This window comes from Hemitrygon akajei, chromosome 14 (assembly GCF_048418815.1).
Source record: "Hemitrygon akajei chromosome 14, sHemAka1.3, whole genome shotgun sequence".
Classification (NCBI taxonomy): domain Eukaryota; kingdom Metazoa; phylum Chordata; class Chondrichthyes; order Myliobatiformes; family Dasyatidae; genus Hemitrygon; species Hemitrygon akajei.
The window spans coordinates 20,341,111-20,357,458 of record NC_133137.1 but is presented as its reverse complement, the minus strand read 5'-3'; the positions used below and the strand labels follow the sequence as shown (position 1 = coordinate 20,357,458).

The 16,348-nt window shown below is 40.9% G+C and overlaps 1 protein-coding gene across 1 annotated transcript in view; it reads left to right on the top strand.

Annotated features, from left to right (window-relative positions):
• The window catches only part of setd1ba (SET domain containing 1B, histone lysine methyltransferase a), a 153,769-nt gene that overhangs the window by 66,558 nt on the left and 70,863 nt on the right, over window positions 1–16,348 (top strand). The window contains exon 8 of the mRNA XM_073065588.1: window positions 3,794–4,606. Within this exon, the coding sequence (XP_072921689.1) occupies window positions 3,794–4,606 (813 nt within the window). The remainder of the gene's footprint in view (window positions 1–3,793; window positions 4,607–16,348) is intronic.

Below are 16,348 nucleotides of genomic sequence, written 5' to 3'. Positions count from 1 at the left end.
CCTGATATTTTTGAGTTGATTACTGAGTGAAGCATTCCAATCTGGTAAGGAAACACCAATGTCCTTAAACAGAAAATCGTACAAAAATAATAGATACAGCCCAGTCCATCATGGATAAAACCCTTTCTGCCATTGAGCACATCTACAGGGAGCACTGTCGTAGGAAAACAACATCCATCAGCATGGACCTCCACCAACCAGGCCATGCTCTCAGCTTGTTGCTGCCATCGGGAAGAAGGTACAGGAGCCTCAGGACCATACCACCAGGTCAGGAACAGTTAATACCCCTCAGCCATCAGTCTCTTGAACCAGAGGGGATAACTGCACTCAGTTTCACACCCTGCCCATCACTGAACTGTTCCCACAACCTATAACTTACTGTCAAGGACTCTTCATCTCATGTTCTTTATTATTGCTTGCCTATTTATTTATTGATTTGTTTTGCATTGGCACAGTTTGTTGTCTTTTGCTCATTGGTTGTTTGTCCATATTGTTGGATGCAAGCTTTCATTGATTCCATTATGTTTCTTGGATTTTCTGATATGGTGCAAGAAAACAAATCTCAGGGTTGTATATGGTGACATATGTCTGCTTTGATAAATATACTTTGAATACCTAGTTTTTTGTGACAAGATGTTATTTGTGATATACATAATAAATGGTATATATGTAAGGGACATCCTTTTTCAAGAAAGTAATAACCCCATGGTGGGGTCCATCATTGGTGTTGCCCCTGCTGTTGTACAAGCAAGAATGTTGGTAAGCAGAATGTTCTGCTCTTTGAAAGATTGTTCAACAACCTGAAATACTGACTCCCACTTCATATCTCTTTTGTAGTTCCCTTGCAAATAACAAACTTGAATCATGCTTTCATTTTTATGAAGCGAACATAACCAAAAAGCAAAGATTCATTGCCTGGCAAAGTTGATTCATCCAACTGCAGAGCACATTCTATTGTCCCATACATGTTGCACAATCTGTCTTCCACATTCTCAGACATTTCATCAATTCGTCTTTGAACAGAGTTGTCGCTGAGCGGAGTCATTTCAATTGTTTGGCTGGTGATTTATGCAAATCAATACTCAGAACCTCCCTTACAACTGGCAGAATCAGTTCTTCTCCAATTGTATGAGACTTTCTAGATTTAGCAAAGAGCAATAAATGTGGTATGAAGCATGCGCATAAGCCACCACTGTTTCGTTGTGAAGTGCTGGCAAACAAGTTTTGAAGTACTTTCCGTTTCTGAAAGTTTTCACGAAATGCCAGGAAATAAGCCAAGTTCTTGTTTGCTTTGTCAGAGTATATTCTCTTCAAATGTTGCAAGAGCCAGGATGATTTAATTGCCTCATTTGGAAATGAATCTTTTTCACACTACAGACACATGGGCGGCTCTTGGTTGCTTGATGCTAGCATAAATCCATATTTCAGATGCTCCACACTATACTGTCTACAATGCTTTTTTGTTTGGTCTGCTTTTGACATTCTTCATTAACAACCAGTCAATCGCCTATTGTTTAAGTTCAACATCAATAAAGGGGAAAGTTATGATGTCATCATAGCTCAGGCAAAACCTGACTGCCTGAAGATTCTTAAAATGGGACAGCAGGTTAAGACCTACAAGTATCTGGGAGTACAGTTAGACGAGAAGCTAGACTGGACTGCCAACACAGATGCCTTGTGCAGGAAGGCACAGAGTCGACTGTACTTCCTTAGAAGGTTGGCGTCATTCAATGTCTGTAGTGAGATGCTGAAGATGTTCTATAGGTCAGTTGTGGAGAGCGCCCTCTTCTTTGTGGTGGCGTGTTGGGGAGGCAGCATTAAGAAGAGGGACGCCTCACGTCTTAATAAGCTGGTAAGGAAGGCGGGCTCTGTCGTGGGCAAAGTACTGGAGAGTATAACATCGGTAGCTGAGCGAAGGGCGCTGAGTAGGCTACGGTCAATTATGGAAAACTCTGAACATCCTCTACATAGCACCATCCAGAGACAGAGAAGCAGTTTCAGCGACAGGTTGCTATCGATGCAATGCTCCTCAGACAGATAGATAGATAGATAGATAGATACTTTATTCATCCCCATGGGGAAATTCAACTTTTTTCCAATGTCCCATACACTTGTTGTAGCAAAACTAATTACATACAATACTTAACTCAGTAAAAAAAAAGATGAAGAGATCAATACTCCCCAATGCCATTAGGCTTTACAATTCAACCGCCAGGAGTAAGATATGTTAAAGTGCCGGGGTTGATTGTATTTAATGTATTTAAGTAAACTACTTAAGAACTTTTTAAAAGCTATTATTAATGCTTTTTGAGAGAGTGATTTAGATGCATATCATATTTTTACTGAGTTAAGTATTGTATGTAATTAGTTTTGCTACAACAAGTGTATGGGACATTGGAAAAAATGTTGAATTTCCCCATGGGGATGAATAAAATATCTATCTATCTATCTATCTATCTATATCTCAGTTGGGCCATGGCCTAGGTGGATTCAGTCAGGTCCATTCTAAATGGCAGATTCTGAATTTTAGCCCATTGAACGTCATAACCTAATTCACAGGAATTGCATCACTGTGTAAATAGAGCATGGGAATCGCACTAGGTAACTGTATTACAGTGGTGAACGGCAATAATATGGGGGCGGGAACCCTAAATGGTAGTGTTTTTTTTCAGTCCAGATTTCTCATAATATGTTAAATAGCAAAGTGTCACATTACTTTTCAACAACTATAACACACTCTGGGCAAAGTCTAAGAGAATGGTGGGTCAGCAAGAGATAAGGTGATTACGTGATCATTGTAATCAATTATGAGGCGCTGAGGATCAAATGCTTATGATTAAGTATTTTCTTAAATTAGACCTGTAATCCCTCAGGTGCCCCCCATCCCCTTTATCTTTATCATTCCCTCAGATACTCCCACCACCACGGGGGGTGGGGGGGTGGGGGGAGAAGGGGGGTGATATTGCCCACTTTAGGAACCATTGTTCTGGAGCATTAGAATAATGCAGAAGAAAACAAGGACATGGATATTTACTAGCACTTATGTTCTGTAACCACAAAACATTAAACTAATTCAAAAGGAGACATGGGAGTCTGAAATTACTTATTTCTTTATTTTAAGTGAGGTGTACACATATCACTTGGTAGTGTGATGATGCATTTATTTATACAGTTAACATGCAATAAATTATTTAAATTAACAAGAATGCTTAATCAAAAAAAATATATACACAAGATTATTCAAATATTACTGAAATATTAAATGCACAACACTAGCTAATAAAAATGTTCTTCCTCATTGGTTTTTCAACAGTCTGTTGTAGTGGGAGCCAAGATTATGAGGGGCTGCAAGGTGTTGTCTTTATCCTTCTTTCTTTTCTGAATTTGTTGTTCCCTTTAACATTGATGCAGCTTTCCCTTGCAAGTTTTGTCATTCTGAATGCTGCCAAGTACCTAGAAGTGTTCAGAAGGAAGGATAACACTTCTTCATTAAGTAATCTGCAATAAATATTGCAAAATATAAATCAAAGAAATAACAAGGAATAAAATAACGATTACCGAGTTTGTAAAATAAATTTTATTTTCAGGAATCAATAAGTAATACTATGATAAAAATATAAGTTTTCATTTCTAAGCTCTCAAATCTTTTCAAGTTAAAGAATGCAATCGCTGTGTGTGTTAAAGATGAATAAAATGATTTTAAAAGATATACATTTTACATGTATTTTCCTTGTTAAATATTTTCTCTAAATGAGTTTTTAAATTTGTTTTCATTTCTATCTTGTTTTGACAGGCTCACCAGTCATCGGGGGAGGACATGGAGATATCAGATGATGAAACGAATGCGAGTCCAATAACCAGTGCAGAATGTTCAGAAACTATAGTGGTCAGCTCCTCTGCTTCTGCAATACCTATACCACCACCTGGATTCCATCCGCTACCCCCACCTCCACAAGCAGGATTTCCATTGCCACCACCTCTTCCTCCACCTCCCCCACCTCCAACGCATCCAGCTGTTTCTGTTCCACCCCCTCCGCTTCCAGCTCGGCCAGACCTGTGCCCTCCTGGAGTTCCCCCTCCTCCCCCACCCCCACCCCCACCACCTCCGCCTCCTCCCCCACCTCCCCCTCCCCTGCTCCCTCACCTGCATCCTTTCCCTCCCAACATGTATCCAATGATGTCCATGGACCTGATGAACTGCATAGGCAACCAGTGGGGAAGCATGCAAATGTCTTTTCAGATGCAGACTCAGATGTTGAGCCGTATGATGCAAGGCCAAGGGCCGTCTCCTTACCCACCTTTCATGGCTGGTGGTATAACTCTGCAGTTTGGCAATGTGCAACCGTACCGTCCATATCTGATGAACTCAAGTCTCGCTCATGGTCTGCCGTGGACTCCATTGCCAAAGTTTGATCCCACGGTCCCACCTCCTGGATATGAAATCAAGAAGGAAGATCCTCACAAAGCCACCATCGATGGAGTCTTGCTGGTGGTCATGAAGGAACTTAAGAACATAATGAAGCGAGACTTGAACCGCAAAATGGTTGAGATGGTGGCTTTTAGGACTTTTGATGAATGGTGGGAGAGGAAAGAACGCAAAGCAAAGGTAAATGTTTATCTACATGTAATTCTGGCTCTGATCAACTGCCCTCCTTTATTTGCTTAAAGCTTTGGTACTTGTAAACTGTTTAAAGTGGATGTTTTAGAGAATACACAATGATACTGCAAGATTGCTCCCTTGCTAATCTTCAGAGGATACATTTAATATGGGAAGTTTAGACATGGAGTTATCTCTTCATATGCTGCAATCTTTGCAGATAATTGTCCAATAAACCATTCTTACAATGGCTAGATACCACTATTGAAAATGTCAGTGCAGTTACTTGCTCATATCAATCAGTAAATATATTAGAGGTTAGACTTTCTCATTAGAGTTATAATAATGTAATAATTAATTTCTTTTTCTATATCATTTGATATTTTATGATTGCAGAGCTACTTATCATTGACTGTGATCATTGCGTTTGCAGTTGTGTAGTATTGCTGCAGTAGTTTGAACTAGGAAATTACTTCACAGTACAACTCTGCAGCAGGCTAGTCTGTCATCAGCACAAACCAATGGAGAGAGGAGATCAAAAGTATAGCCAGAATGGAAGGGACAAATTGCTGGGCAGGATATGTATAATTAATTAAATAGCTGTGTCATTTTATGATTGTTACATTGTTCTTGAATATGTCAGTTGTTTGTAAGGGCATCTGGCAACACCCTCTTCCTCCCCCCCCCCCCCCCCCACCCCCGGTTTATTTTAATATTGTTTTATTAGTTGAATTTGATCGTTTCCAGGCATCCTGCTTGACAGCCAATATGCTACTGTTGTGAAATGCATGTTAATATCAGGGTACCGTGTGAGATATTTATTAGTCAGAGAAACTGAGATGTGATGAACTGAAATGAACCAAACTGCAAGCTACAAGTAAGTTGAACTAGATTCCAATTTGCCAAAACCAATGGATTGCGGTCAGTTTTGAGTTTAAAATTCCTCTATTAAAATAAAGGTTCATTAGAAAGGTTGTACTGATAATTAATTGTAATGACAAGTAATATGCAACACTGCACATTAAAGACCTTACATGCAGGTGTAGTCCGGAAGCAGGCATCCTGAGGGATTACCTAACAGAACAATGACATGTAGATGTATTAAAGCAAACGGAAATGTTTCCTTGCTGTTCTTCTGGCAGCTATTTTCTCCCATTGACTTCAATGAGGCCATAATAGATGGCACCTGCTCAGCAGGCAGATCTCTCAGTCCGTGAGCTGAGATAGCAGTGAAGGCCTGTGCTACCCCACTGGACTCTATGGAGAGTCCACATGCAGATTGTGGGGGTGGGCAGGAGCATGGTGGCATGAAGTTCAAAGTAAATATACAACTCTGAGATTCGGTTTCTTGGACGCATACTCAGAAAATCCAAGAAACATAATAGAATCAATGAAAGACTGCACCCAATAGGATGGGCAAACAAACAATGTGCAAAAGTTGACAAACTGCAAATATAAAAAGAAAAAAAAAAACAAATAAATAAACACTAAATACCTAGAACATGAGATGAAGAGTCCTTGAAAGTGAGTCTATGAGTGATGGGCCGAGTGAAGTTGAGTGAAGCTATTCACACTGGTTCAAAGCCTTATGGTTGAGGGGTAATAATTATTCCTGAACATGGTGGTGTAGATCCTGAGGCTCCTGTATCACCTTCCTAATAGCAGCAGTAAGAAGAGACCATGGCCTGGATGGTGTGGGTCCTAGATGATGGATGCTGCTTTCCTGCAACAGCACTCCATGTAGATGTCCTCATTAGTGGGGAGGGTTTTACCCATGATGGACTGGTCCGTATTGACTGCTATTTGTAGGATTTTGCATTCAAGGGCATTGGCATTTCCATATCAGGGAGTGATGCAACCTGTCAATATACTCTCCACTATAAAGTATGTCAAAGTTTTGGGTCATGGAAGATGGAAAGTATAAAGCAAGATGCTGTTTCAAATTTGAGCCAGTGCAGTGCATAAGTTTGGGACTTCTATAAAGAAAGAGGTCAAATCTAACAGGTTGACACTCCAGAGGAAAGATCTCACTCCAAGTAAGTGTAAGGCCTAATATACTCAGTGGCTACTTTATTAGGTACATCTGTGCACCTGCTCATTAATACAGATATCTAATCAGCCAATCATGTGCAACAACTCAATGCATAAAAACATGCAGGCATAGTCAAGAGGTTAATTTGTAGTTCAGACCAAACATTAGAGTAGGGAAGAGAGGTGACCTAAGTGACTTTGATTGTGGAATGATTGTTGGTGGCAGGCAGGGTGATTTGAGTAACTGAGAAACCACAGATCTCCTGGGATTTTCATGCATATCAGCCTCTAGGGTAGGGTTGCTCAACTGGGGTTCTGCTAGAGGTTGCTAGAGATTGTTGTTCAAAAAAATAAACTGGGGTTCTGCGAGTTAAAAAAACATCATTTTGGCACTTTCAGTGGTGGACAGAGACAGAGCAGCCTTGATAACAATCTCATTAGAGTTCTCAGGCCAGTATGGCGATGCACAACAGGACCGTGTTCATTGGGTTGAGTCCATTCTTAGTGTTTGACGAGGGATGGGGAAGCCCGTTGATGGTTGGTAAGTGCTGTGTTGCATGGAGGGGAGGACAGTAGGCTCACGAGAGTATGAGTTGCAAGTTTCAAGCTTTGAGTGGGCGTGCCCAATTTTGGCTGTGACAACCTTCAGAGTCATTTCACTGCACTAGTCCAACAACAGATGAAAAAGAAATCCATCTTTACAATAAAAGCTACTTTACAATCAAAGGGTTTTACCAAATTATCCTATTCCATTGTGCCTAGTCTATGGCAACCAACAAGCACAGGTTTCATATGCTAGGCCTGTATTTGAGCCTAATCACGTCACTTAGTAAGAAAATATGTTTTCAAAATCATGTACAAAATTTTGTCTTAGGCTATATTTTTATTCATATTGCGTTGGCTTTTCATTTTTAGCAACTACTATTCAACATTGTCAATAATTTTCATGTTGTAAATAGCATTAATTAAAACCAATTTACAAGCTTAAATCTACTGAGCCTACCTTTAGCAAAGTTAAATCCCAATTTGGCTTAAACCAGTTATTTAACAGAATGTATTATGTTTGCCTTATGAGTTTTTAAAATTTATGAAAGAGGAAGAAAGAGATTACTTTCAAGAAAGGTTAAGCTGAGCTTAACTACCTGTTTTTTCAAGAAAGGTTGGCTAAAAATTTGTTCTCTACTCAAAAGAGCATTGACAATTAGTTTTGGTTTATTATATCTACAATTTACTGGAGACACTAATGCACTGTCAGCTGTAGATACAATAATTTTTACGTAGGGGTACCCTGTGACATAAAAATTACTTCAAGGGTTTCTCCAGGGCAAAGAGGTTCAGAAAGACTACTCTAGAGTGCAGAAAGCTGAAGATATCCAGTGAGCAGCAGTTCTGTGTGAAAACATCTTACTAGTGAGAGAGGTCAGAGGAGAATATCCAGATGGATTCAAGCTGACATGAAGGCAATAGTAACTCAAATAACCATGCATTATAGCAGTGGTGTGCAGAAGAGTATCTCTGAATGCATAGCATGTCAGACCTTGAAGTGCATAGGTTAAGGCAGCAGAAGACCTTCACTAGTGGCCATTGTATTAGGTACAGGACGTACACTGTGTGTAGAACATACACTGAATGATGGAAGATGTCTCATATCCCTCACCTTGTTCTGAATTCCCCAATCAGCAGAAATTGCTTCTCCCTGCCTATCTTAGTGAATTCCTTTATTTTAAACTCCACTCGAACCTTCCACCTATACTTAGGATAATATTATCAATATTTTATTTAATCCTTTTTTTGCTTGCAATGTATCACCATACAGGCAGTAGCAGTTGAACTATGTGGCTCATACCTGCCTTCTCAGGGACTGTTAGGGATGAAAGGTTTCCCATAAATGAATTAAAAACATAGTGCCCTGCTGTTTTTCCATTTTAGCATGAGATGATGGCGTCTATCCAGGTGTGATTTTGTTCTCCCTGTGTTTTCATACTTTATCTCTCCTTATCTTACATATCTTTGACTTCTCATTTTATCATGTCTGCCTTTTTCACACCATTCAATAACTAGAACAAAATAACAAATCAATATTTTTCTTATTTCACTACTCTGAGCATCCTTTTGTGGCCGTGCCTCAAACCTGAGGTGTGTGGGATCCAACACATTTTTATCGTCAATTATAATTTTAATTCTGTAGTGCTTCTTTACTTATCTAACTGTGCTTTTAACTTTAAAATATTTAATTATTCCATTGTGTGTCCCTCCCTTATTCTGGGTTCCATTTCTCTGTTTATCCAAGGTGTTTATTCTTCGTTGATTATCTTGGTTTACAATTGAGCATATTTATCTTGAAATCTAATGACAATTTTTTGTTTACTTGCTACTGCAGTTCTACCTTTATACTTAATCTAAGTCCTAGTTGTCATCTTTCAAAATGAGTTTTTTGATTCTATTGTTATCTTTGTTTTATTTGTGCTTTTTTCAATGGCATGTTATGATCTCTGCTGCCAAAGTATTGTGTTAATGCTTAGCTGCTGTGCTGTTTCCCAGAACCAGCAGTTGTTTCTCGTGAGTTTGACATCTTTCATCTGTCTGAGAAAGGACTTGCCCATCATATAAGATGTCCAACACAAGAGGAAACATAATCTTTCTGATTAGTGGTGCGATTGTGATAAACTCACTGCAGGAACTGGTGGATATGAAAAACTTTATTCATCACAATAAGTTTCTTTTGATATCAAACATAAGTTTTATTCATAATGTTAAGAAGTACAAAAAACAGGAACAATGCAAATCATGGTCAATACATTCAGTAGTGTTAAATTTTTTAGACTATGGCACATCAAGGACAGGTATACAGAAAAGAGCTATTGCCATCATGAAGGATCCCAACTTCCCTCCTCATGGACAGTGTCCCACTCCCATCAGTGAGGAGGCTATATAGCATCCGCACCAGGACCACCAGATTAAAATACAAGCAATACGCGTACAGACACTCCTGTGCTTAACATTCTCTATACACGTGCATTCTATCTATGTATATAGCTAGCTTATGTATTTATGCATTTTTTAAATTGTCATTTGTTTTTTTGTGTGGTGCATCAGATCCGTAGTAACAATTATTTCATTCTCCTCTACACTTGTGTACTGGAAATGTCAGTAAACAGTCTTGAACCTTTGTCACTCATGTGGCCCCCGGGGTGAACCACTATATCATTGTTTAAAGAAGCCTGACCACCCGACTCGGCCTCTCCAAGTGCAGTAGCAGAAGGAATGTAGACGGTGGTCTTTCCCCACAGTTCCTCAGCTTCAGTGCACCCCTCAGCATGTTTTCCTGCAGAATGGACTGTTCTAGTCAGCAGCATTCCATTACCTACATCTCACTGTGCTGGAAGTCAACAAGTCTTGGGCAGACCAAAGAGCAGATGTTCTGTTGGAGTTCCTCACAGCAGAGTCTCCCAAACTCAAAATCCGTCATGTTCTTATTCTCTCAAAAACAATGCTAACAACTGCTGATTCAATACAATTTCAACGAACACAATGACATTGTTTACTTCAATACCATGTGTCTGACAAATGGTTCCTTTGAAGTACATGTTTATAGTGGAAGCACACTGTAACTGACAAGACACCTCTGAAAGTGCAGACACCTTGGCTGGAATTTGTGTATTTCACACGGGTGGTCGAAGAGCTTCTGAGGACGGAGAACCAGACACCCAAAATTAATGTTGTGAGGGCTGACTCTAAGTACGCTAATATCTCAGTTATTGCTGGAGCAGATATTTCTAACCCCACGTTTGATGTGCTAAGTGACAAAATTTAGTCTGGTCTAGCAGCCCTCTTTGATTTCTGGAAGAAGAGCCAAATTATCGAAACAAAGGTGTGTTTGTTTGATGTAGGCCAATTAATGTAACCCCATTGTATTATGGTTGGTTTATACAAAAACAGCATCTGCAAATTTTCTCTTGTTTGTGATCTTTGGGTGGTATCAGTTTACAAACCTTATATTTTGAGCAGCCCAGCCCCCTGCTGTGGGCCAGCAGCCTATTCTCTGTAGGTGCCTTTTAATTTTAAAAGTTGATTTACTGCTTTTATTTTGCATTTCAACAGGTTTAGTTTTGAAGACTGGTTGAATCTTGTTTATACTAATACTTGCTTAACCCTATTCTATAACCACTGAAAGATGACCAGTGAATGACAAATCCCTAACACTCAGCACTTATTTTTATTTGCTTATGGGATATACCATTGCTAACAAGGAAAGCACTTATCAATCTTCTCAGGGAGCTCTTGGGAAAGTGGCTAGAAACTGCTGCCTTAAATTACTCCCTTCCCCATAATGGACATGGAGCTGTGCAGTTGGGGTAAACCAGGATTTCTAATGGTATAAAGAAATAGCAGTATATTTTTGAGTTAGACGATAGACAATAGGTGCAGAAGTAGACCATTCGGCCCTTCGAGCCTACACCACCATTTTGAGATCATGGCTGATCATCTACTATCAATACCCAGTTCCTGCCTTGTCCCCATATCCCTTGATTCCCCTATCCATAAGATAACTATCTAGCTCCTTCTTGAAAACATCCAGAGAATTGGCCTCCACTGCCTTCCAAGGCAGTGCATTCCAGACCCCCACAACTCTCTGGGAGAAGAAGTTTTTCCTTAACTCTGCCCTAAATGACCTACCCCTTATTCTCAAACCATGCCCTCTGGTACTGGACTCTCCCAGCATCTGGAACATATTTCCTGCCTCTATCTTGTCCAATCCCTTAATAATCTTATATGTTTCAATCAGATCACCTCTCAATCTCCTTAATTCCAGCGTGTACAAGCCCAGTCTCTCTAACCTCTCTGCGTAAAACAGTCCTGACATCCCAGGAATTAACCTTGTGAATCTACGCTGCACTTCCTCTACAGCCAGGATGTCCTTCCTTAACCCTGGAGACCAAAACTGTACACAATACTCCAGGTGTGGTCTCACCAGGGCCCTGTACAAATGCAAGAGGATTTCCTTGCTCTTGTACTCAATTCCCTTTGTAATAAAGGCCAACATTCCATTAGCCTTCTTCACTGCCTGCTGCACTTGCTCATTCACCTTCAGTGACTGATGAACAAGGACTCCTAGATCTCTTTGTATTTCTCCCTTACCTAACTTTACACCGTTCAGATAATAATCTGCCTTCCTGTTCTTACTCCCAAAGTGGATAACCTCACACTTATTCACATTAAACGTCATCTGCCAAGTATCTGCCCACTCACCCAGCCTATCCAAGTCACCCTGAATTCTCCTAACATCCTCATCACGTCACACTGCCACCCAGCTTAGTATCATCAGCAAACTTGCTGATGTTATTCTCAATGCCTTCATCTAAATCGTTGACGTAAATTGTAAACAGCTGTGATCCCAATACCGAGCCCTGTGGCACCCCACTAGTCACCACCTGCCATTCCGAGAAACACCCATTCACCACTACCCTTTGCTTTCTATCTGCCAACCAGTTTTCTATCCATGTCAATGTCTTCCCCCCCAATGCCATGAGGTTTGATTTTACCCACCAATCTCCTATGTGGGACCTTATCAAATGCCTTCTGAAAATCGAGGTACACTACATCCACTGGATCTCCCTTGTCTAACTTCCTGGTTACATCCTCGAAAAACTCCAATAGATTAGTCAAGCATGATTTACCCTTGGTAAATCCATGCTGGCTCAGCCCAATCCTATCACTGCTATCTAGATATGCCACTATTTCATCTTTAATAATGGACTCTAGCATCTTCCCCACTACTGATGTTAGGCTGACAGGTTGATAGTTCTGTTTTCTCCCTCCCTCCTTTCTTAAAAAGTGGGATAACATTAGCCATTCTCCAATCCTCAGGAACTGATCCTGCATCTAAGGAACATTGGAAAATGATTACCAATGCATCTGCAATTTCCAGGGCCACCTCCTTTAGTACCCTAGGAAGCAGACCATCTGGACCTGGGGATTTGTCAGCCTTCAGTCCCATCAGTCTACTCATCACCGTTTCCTTCCTAATGTCAATCTGTTTCATTTCCTCTGTTACCCTATGTCCTTGGCCCATCCATACATCTGGGAGATTGCTTGTGTCTTCCTTAGTGAAGATGGATCTAAAGTACTTATTAAATTCTTCAGCCATTTCTCTGTTTCCCATAGCAATTTCACCCAATTCATTCTTCAAGGGCCCAACATTGTTCTTAACTATCTTCTTTCTCTTCACATACCTAAAAAAAGCTTTTGCTATCCTCCTTTATATTCCTGGCTAGCTTGCGTTTGTACCTCATTTTTTCTTCCCTTATTGCCTTTTTAGTTAAGTTCTGTTGTTCCTTAAAAATTTCCCAATCATCTGTCCTCCCACTCACCTTAGCACTGTCATACTTCCTTTTTTTTTAATGCTATGCAATCTCTGACTTCCTTTGTCATCCACTGTGGCCCCTTTCCCCCCTTTGAATCCTTCCTTCTCTGGGGGATGAACTGATTTTGCACCTTGTGCATTATTCCCAAGAATACCTGCTATTGCTGTTCCACTGTCTTTTCTGCTCGGATATCCGTCCAGTTAACTTTGGCCAGCTCTTCCCTCATGGCTCCATAGTCTCCTTTGTTCAGCTGCAATACTGACACCTCCGAGCTGCCCTTATCCTTCTCAAATTGCAGATAAAAACTTATCGTATTATGATCACTACCCCCTAATGGCTCCTTTACTTCAAGATCGCTTATCAAATCCTGTTCATTACATAACACTAAATCCAGAATAGCCTTGTCCCTGGTCGGCTCTCGTACAAGCTGTTCCAAGAATGCATCCCTTAGGCACTCTACTAACTCTCTATCCTGGGGTCCAGCACCAACCTGATTCTCTCAGTTCACCTGCATGTTGAAATCCCCCGTAACTACAGCGACATTACCTTTGCCACATGCCAATGTTAACTCCCTATTCAACTTGCACCCAATATCCATGCTACTGTTTGGTGGCCTGTAGACAACACCCATTAGGGTCCTTTTGCCCTTACTGTTCCTCAGTTCTATCCACACAGACTCTACTTCTCCTGATACTATGTCCCCCCTTGCAAAGGACTGAATCTCATTCCTCACCAACAGGGCCACCCCACCCCCTCTGCCCATATTTCTGTCCCTACGATAGCACGTATACCCTTGTATATTCATTTCCCAGGTCTGAGCCCCCTGCAGCCATGTCTCCATTATATACATGAATGATACATGAACTAGCAATAGTGATTTATCGAATGTTCATGCTTGTCTCATTCCAACTTGTAATCTTGCCATTATTAGGGTACATTTAAAACTAGCCTTGACAATTATATTGTTTAATGGTTTATTATGGTCAGTGATGTTATATAGTTACATAGTACATTCTGCACAGTTTAGTGCTGGCAAATGGGATTAAATTTCTAGGCAAGTATATATTCCAACTTTAAGTTTTGTCCTCTTGTAGTTAACTGGTCTTGAAAATTCACCCGTGTCATTTCATTATCCATTATGTTGAACTGTATTACATCAGCTCTGATCATCTTTGAGTTTTACAAACTGTGCTTGTCCCAACTCTTAGTACCATGGATTGAGGACAGAGGCCAATATTTAGTTTAAGCAAGACTGCAGAGTGAACAGGAAACAAAGATCCAAGATTGAAGATTGTGTAGTGTCATTTCCAATACACAAGTGTAAAGGAGGAACAAAGTAATTTTTACTTTGGATCCGAAGCAGCACACACAAAAAAATCAGATAAAAAACACAACACTTTTTAAAAATAAGCAATAAATATAAATACATAAGACAGCTTGTATACATTGATTGTATGTCCATAAAGTGTCAGTACTAAAGGTGACTAACAGGAAAAGAGAAAGTAGTGGTGGTGGGGGTTGTGCAGGGTTGGGTTAGTGGGTGAAGGTTTTGATCAGCCTCACCTTTTGGGGAAGGTAATTGGTTTTGAATCTGGTGGTCCTGGCATGGATGCTCCCAGGTGGGAATGGGACAAACAGTCTGCGAGCAGGGTGGGTGGGATCCTTTATGATGCTGGCCTTTTTCCAGCACCTTTCTGTATATGTGCCCCTAATGAGGGGTAGGTTGGTGCTGGTGATGTGTTGGGCAGCTCTGTCTACCCATTGTAGAGCCTTCCAGTCTGCTGCATGCAGTTTCCATACCATGCAGTGATGCAGCACGTGAGGATGCACTCTACTGCACATTTATAGAAAGTTGTGTATAGTCCAGTTCTCTTCAGCCTCCTTAGAAGGTAGAGATGTTGGCGAGTTTTCCTGATTGTGCAGAATGTGTTCTGGGACCGTGAGAGGTGGGAGAGCTATGCACTGCCAGGAATTTGAAACTGTGTTGTCAATGTAAAGAGGGGTGTGAGTGGTGTGAGTTTTTCTGAAGTTGATGACCATCTCCTTTGTCTTCTTGATATTGAGGAAGATGTTATTTACCTAGCACCAGACCTCAACTTCTTCTACCTCCCCTCTGTAGGCCGTCCCTTTGTGGTTGATGAGCCCCACCACTGTTGTGTCATCAGCAAACTTTGCAATGGGTATTTGGCCATGCAGTCATGTGTGAGCTGTGTACAGCAGTGGGCTTGGCCATGTTGAGAATGATTGGGAGGGAGGAGCAGTTGTGCGTCTTGACTGAGGTCTGTTGGTTAGGAAATCCAACACCCGTTTGCACAGTGCAAGTATTTCGTCTGAGGAGTTTGTTCACCTAGCTCTGTGGGACAATAGTGTTGAAATTCAAACTGAAATCCAGAAGCATCATTCTGACATAAGTCTGCTTGTTTTCTAGGTGTGTCAGGGCCAGGTGCACGACAGATGCTATGGGATCAGTGCTACTGGGTGGTAGTCGCTTAGTTCTGAAGGTGTGGGCGTAACTGATAAGCCAGTTCTGTATAAAAATAGCAGTTTTCTATCCTGACTTCAGAACAGTGTAGGTGACAGGGGCCATGCTGTTTTCCTCGTGCACGAGTAAAATAAAATGCTTGAGTGAGAACAATATGTGTGTTCTGTGCCCAGTTTTTTAAGTTCTTTTATTTTCAGCAACAATAGTGTCACCGAGCTGGGTGGTAGTCAGTTAGTTGTGGGACGTCGAGATCTTTGGTACTTGAATGATGGTGACTGATCTGAAGCCTGTGGGGACAGCAGCCTGGATGAGTGAAGTGTTGAAGATGTCCATGATGTGCACGCTCCCTGAATACTCAGCCTAGGGTGTTGGCTGGCCTGGCCACCTTGAGGGGTTGATTCTCTGTAGAGTTCTTCTCATGTCTGTTGCTTTTATAGACAATGAGTGGTGGCTGGTGGCTAGCATTGTGTTGCATGCCTCAAGGAGTACGTAAAAGTTGTTTGGTGCGTTTAGGAGGGAGGAGTCACAAGTAGGGTCAACATTGTTTTTCCTTGCCTTGTCAGTAATCCCCTTGATGCCCAGCACATTTGCTGGATAGAATGGATGACTAAGTTTAGAGCAGGAAAACTGAGAGACAAAGATGAATTGATGATGAAGATAGAGTGATTTCAGTCCATTTGAAAGCATCTATAAGCTGTTTATACTTTAACAAAGCCTGAAAATAGTTCAGTAGTCTTTGGCTGGAAGATTGTAGAGCAGGTTCAACAGTGAACCAAAGGGAAATGAATGTCACTGAAAAGGAATGATTTTTAGGGCTAAGGATGTGGAACTATGTCAATGGTTCTTTTTGGAGAGACAACACAATAATGATGG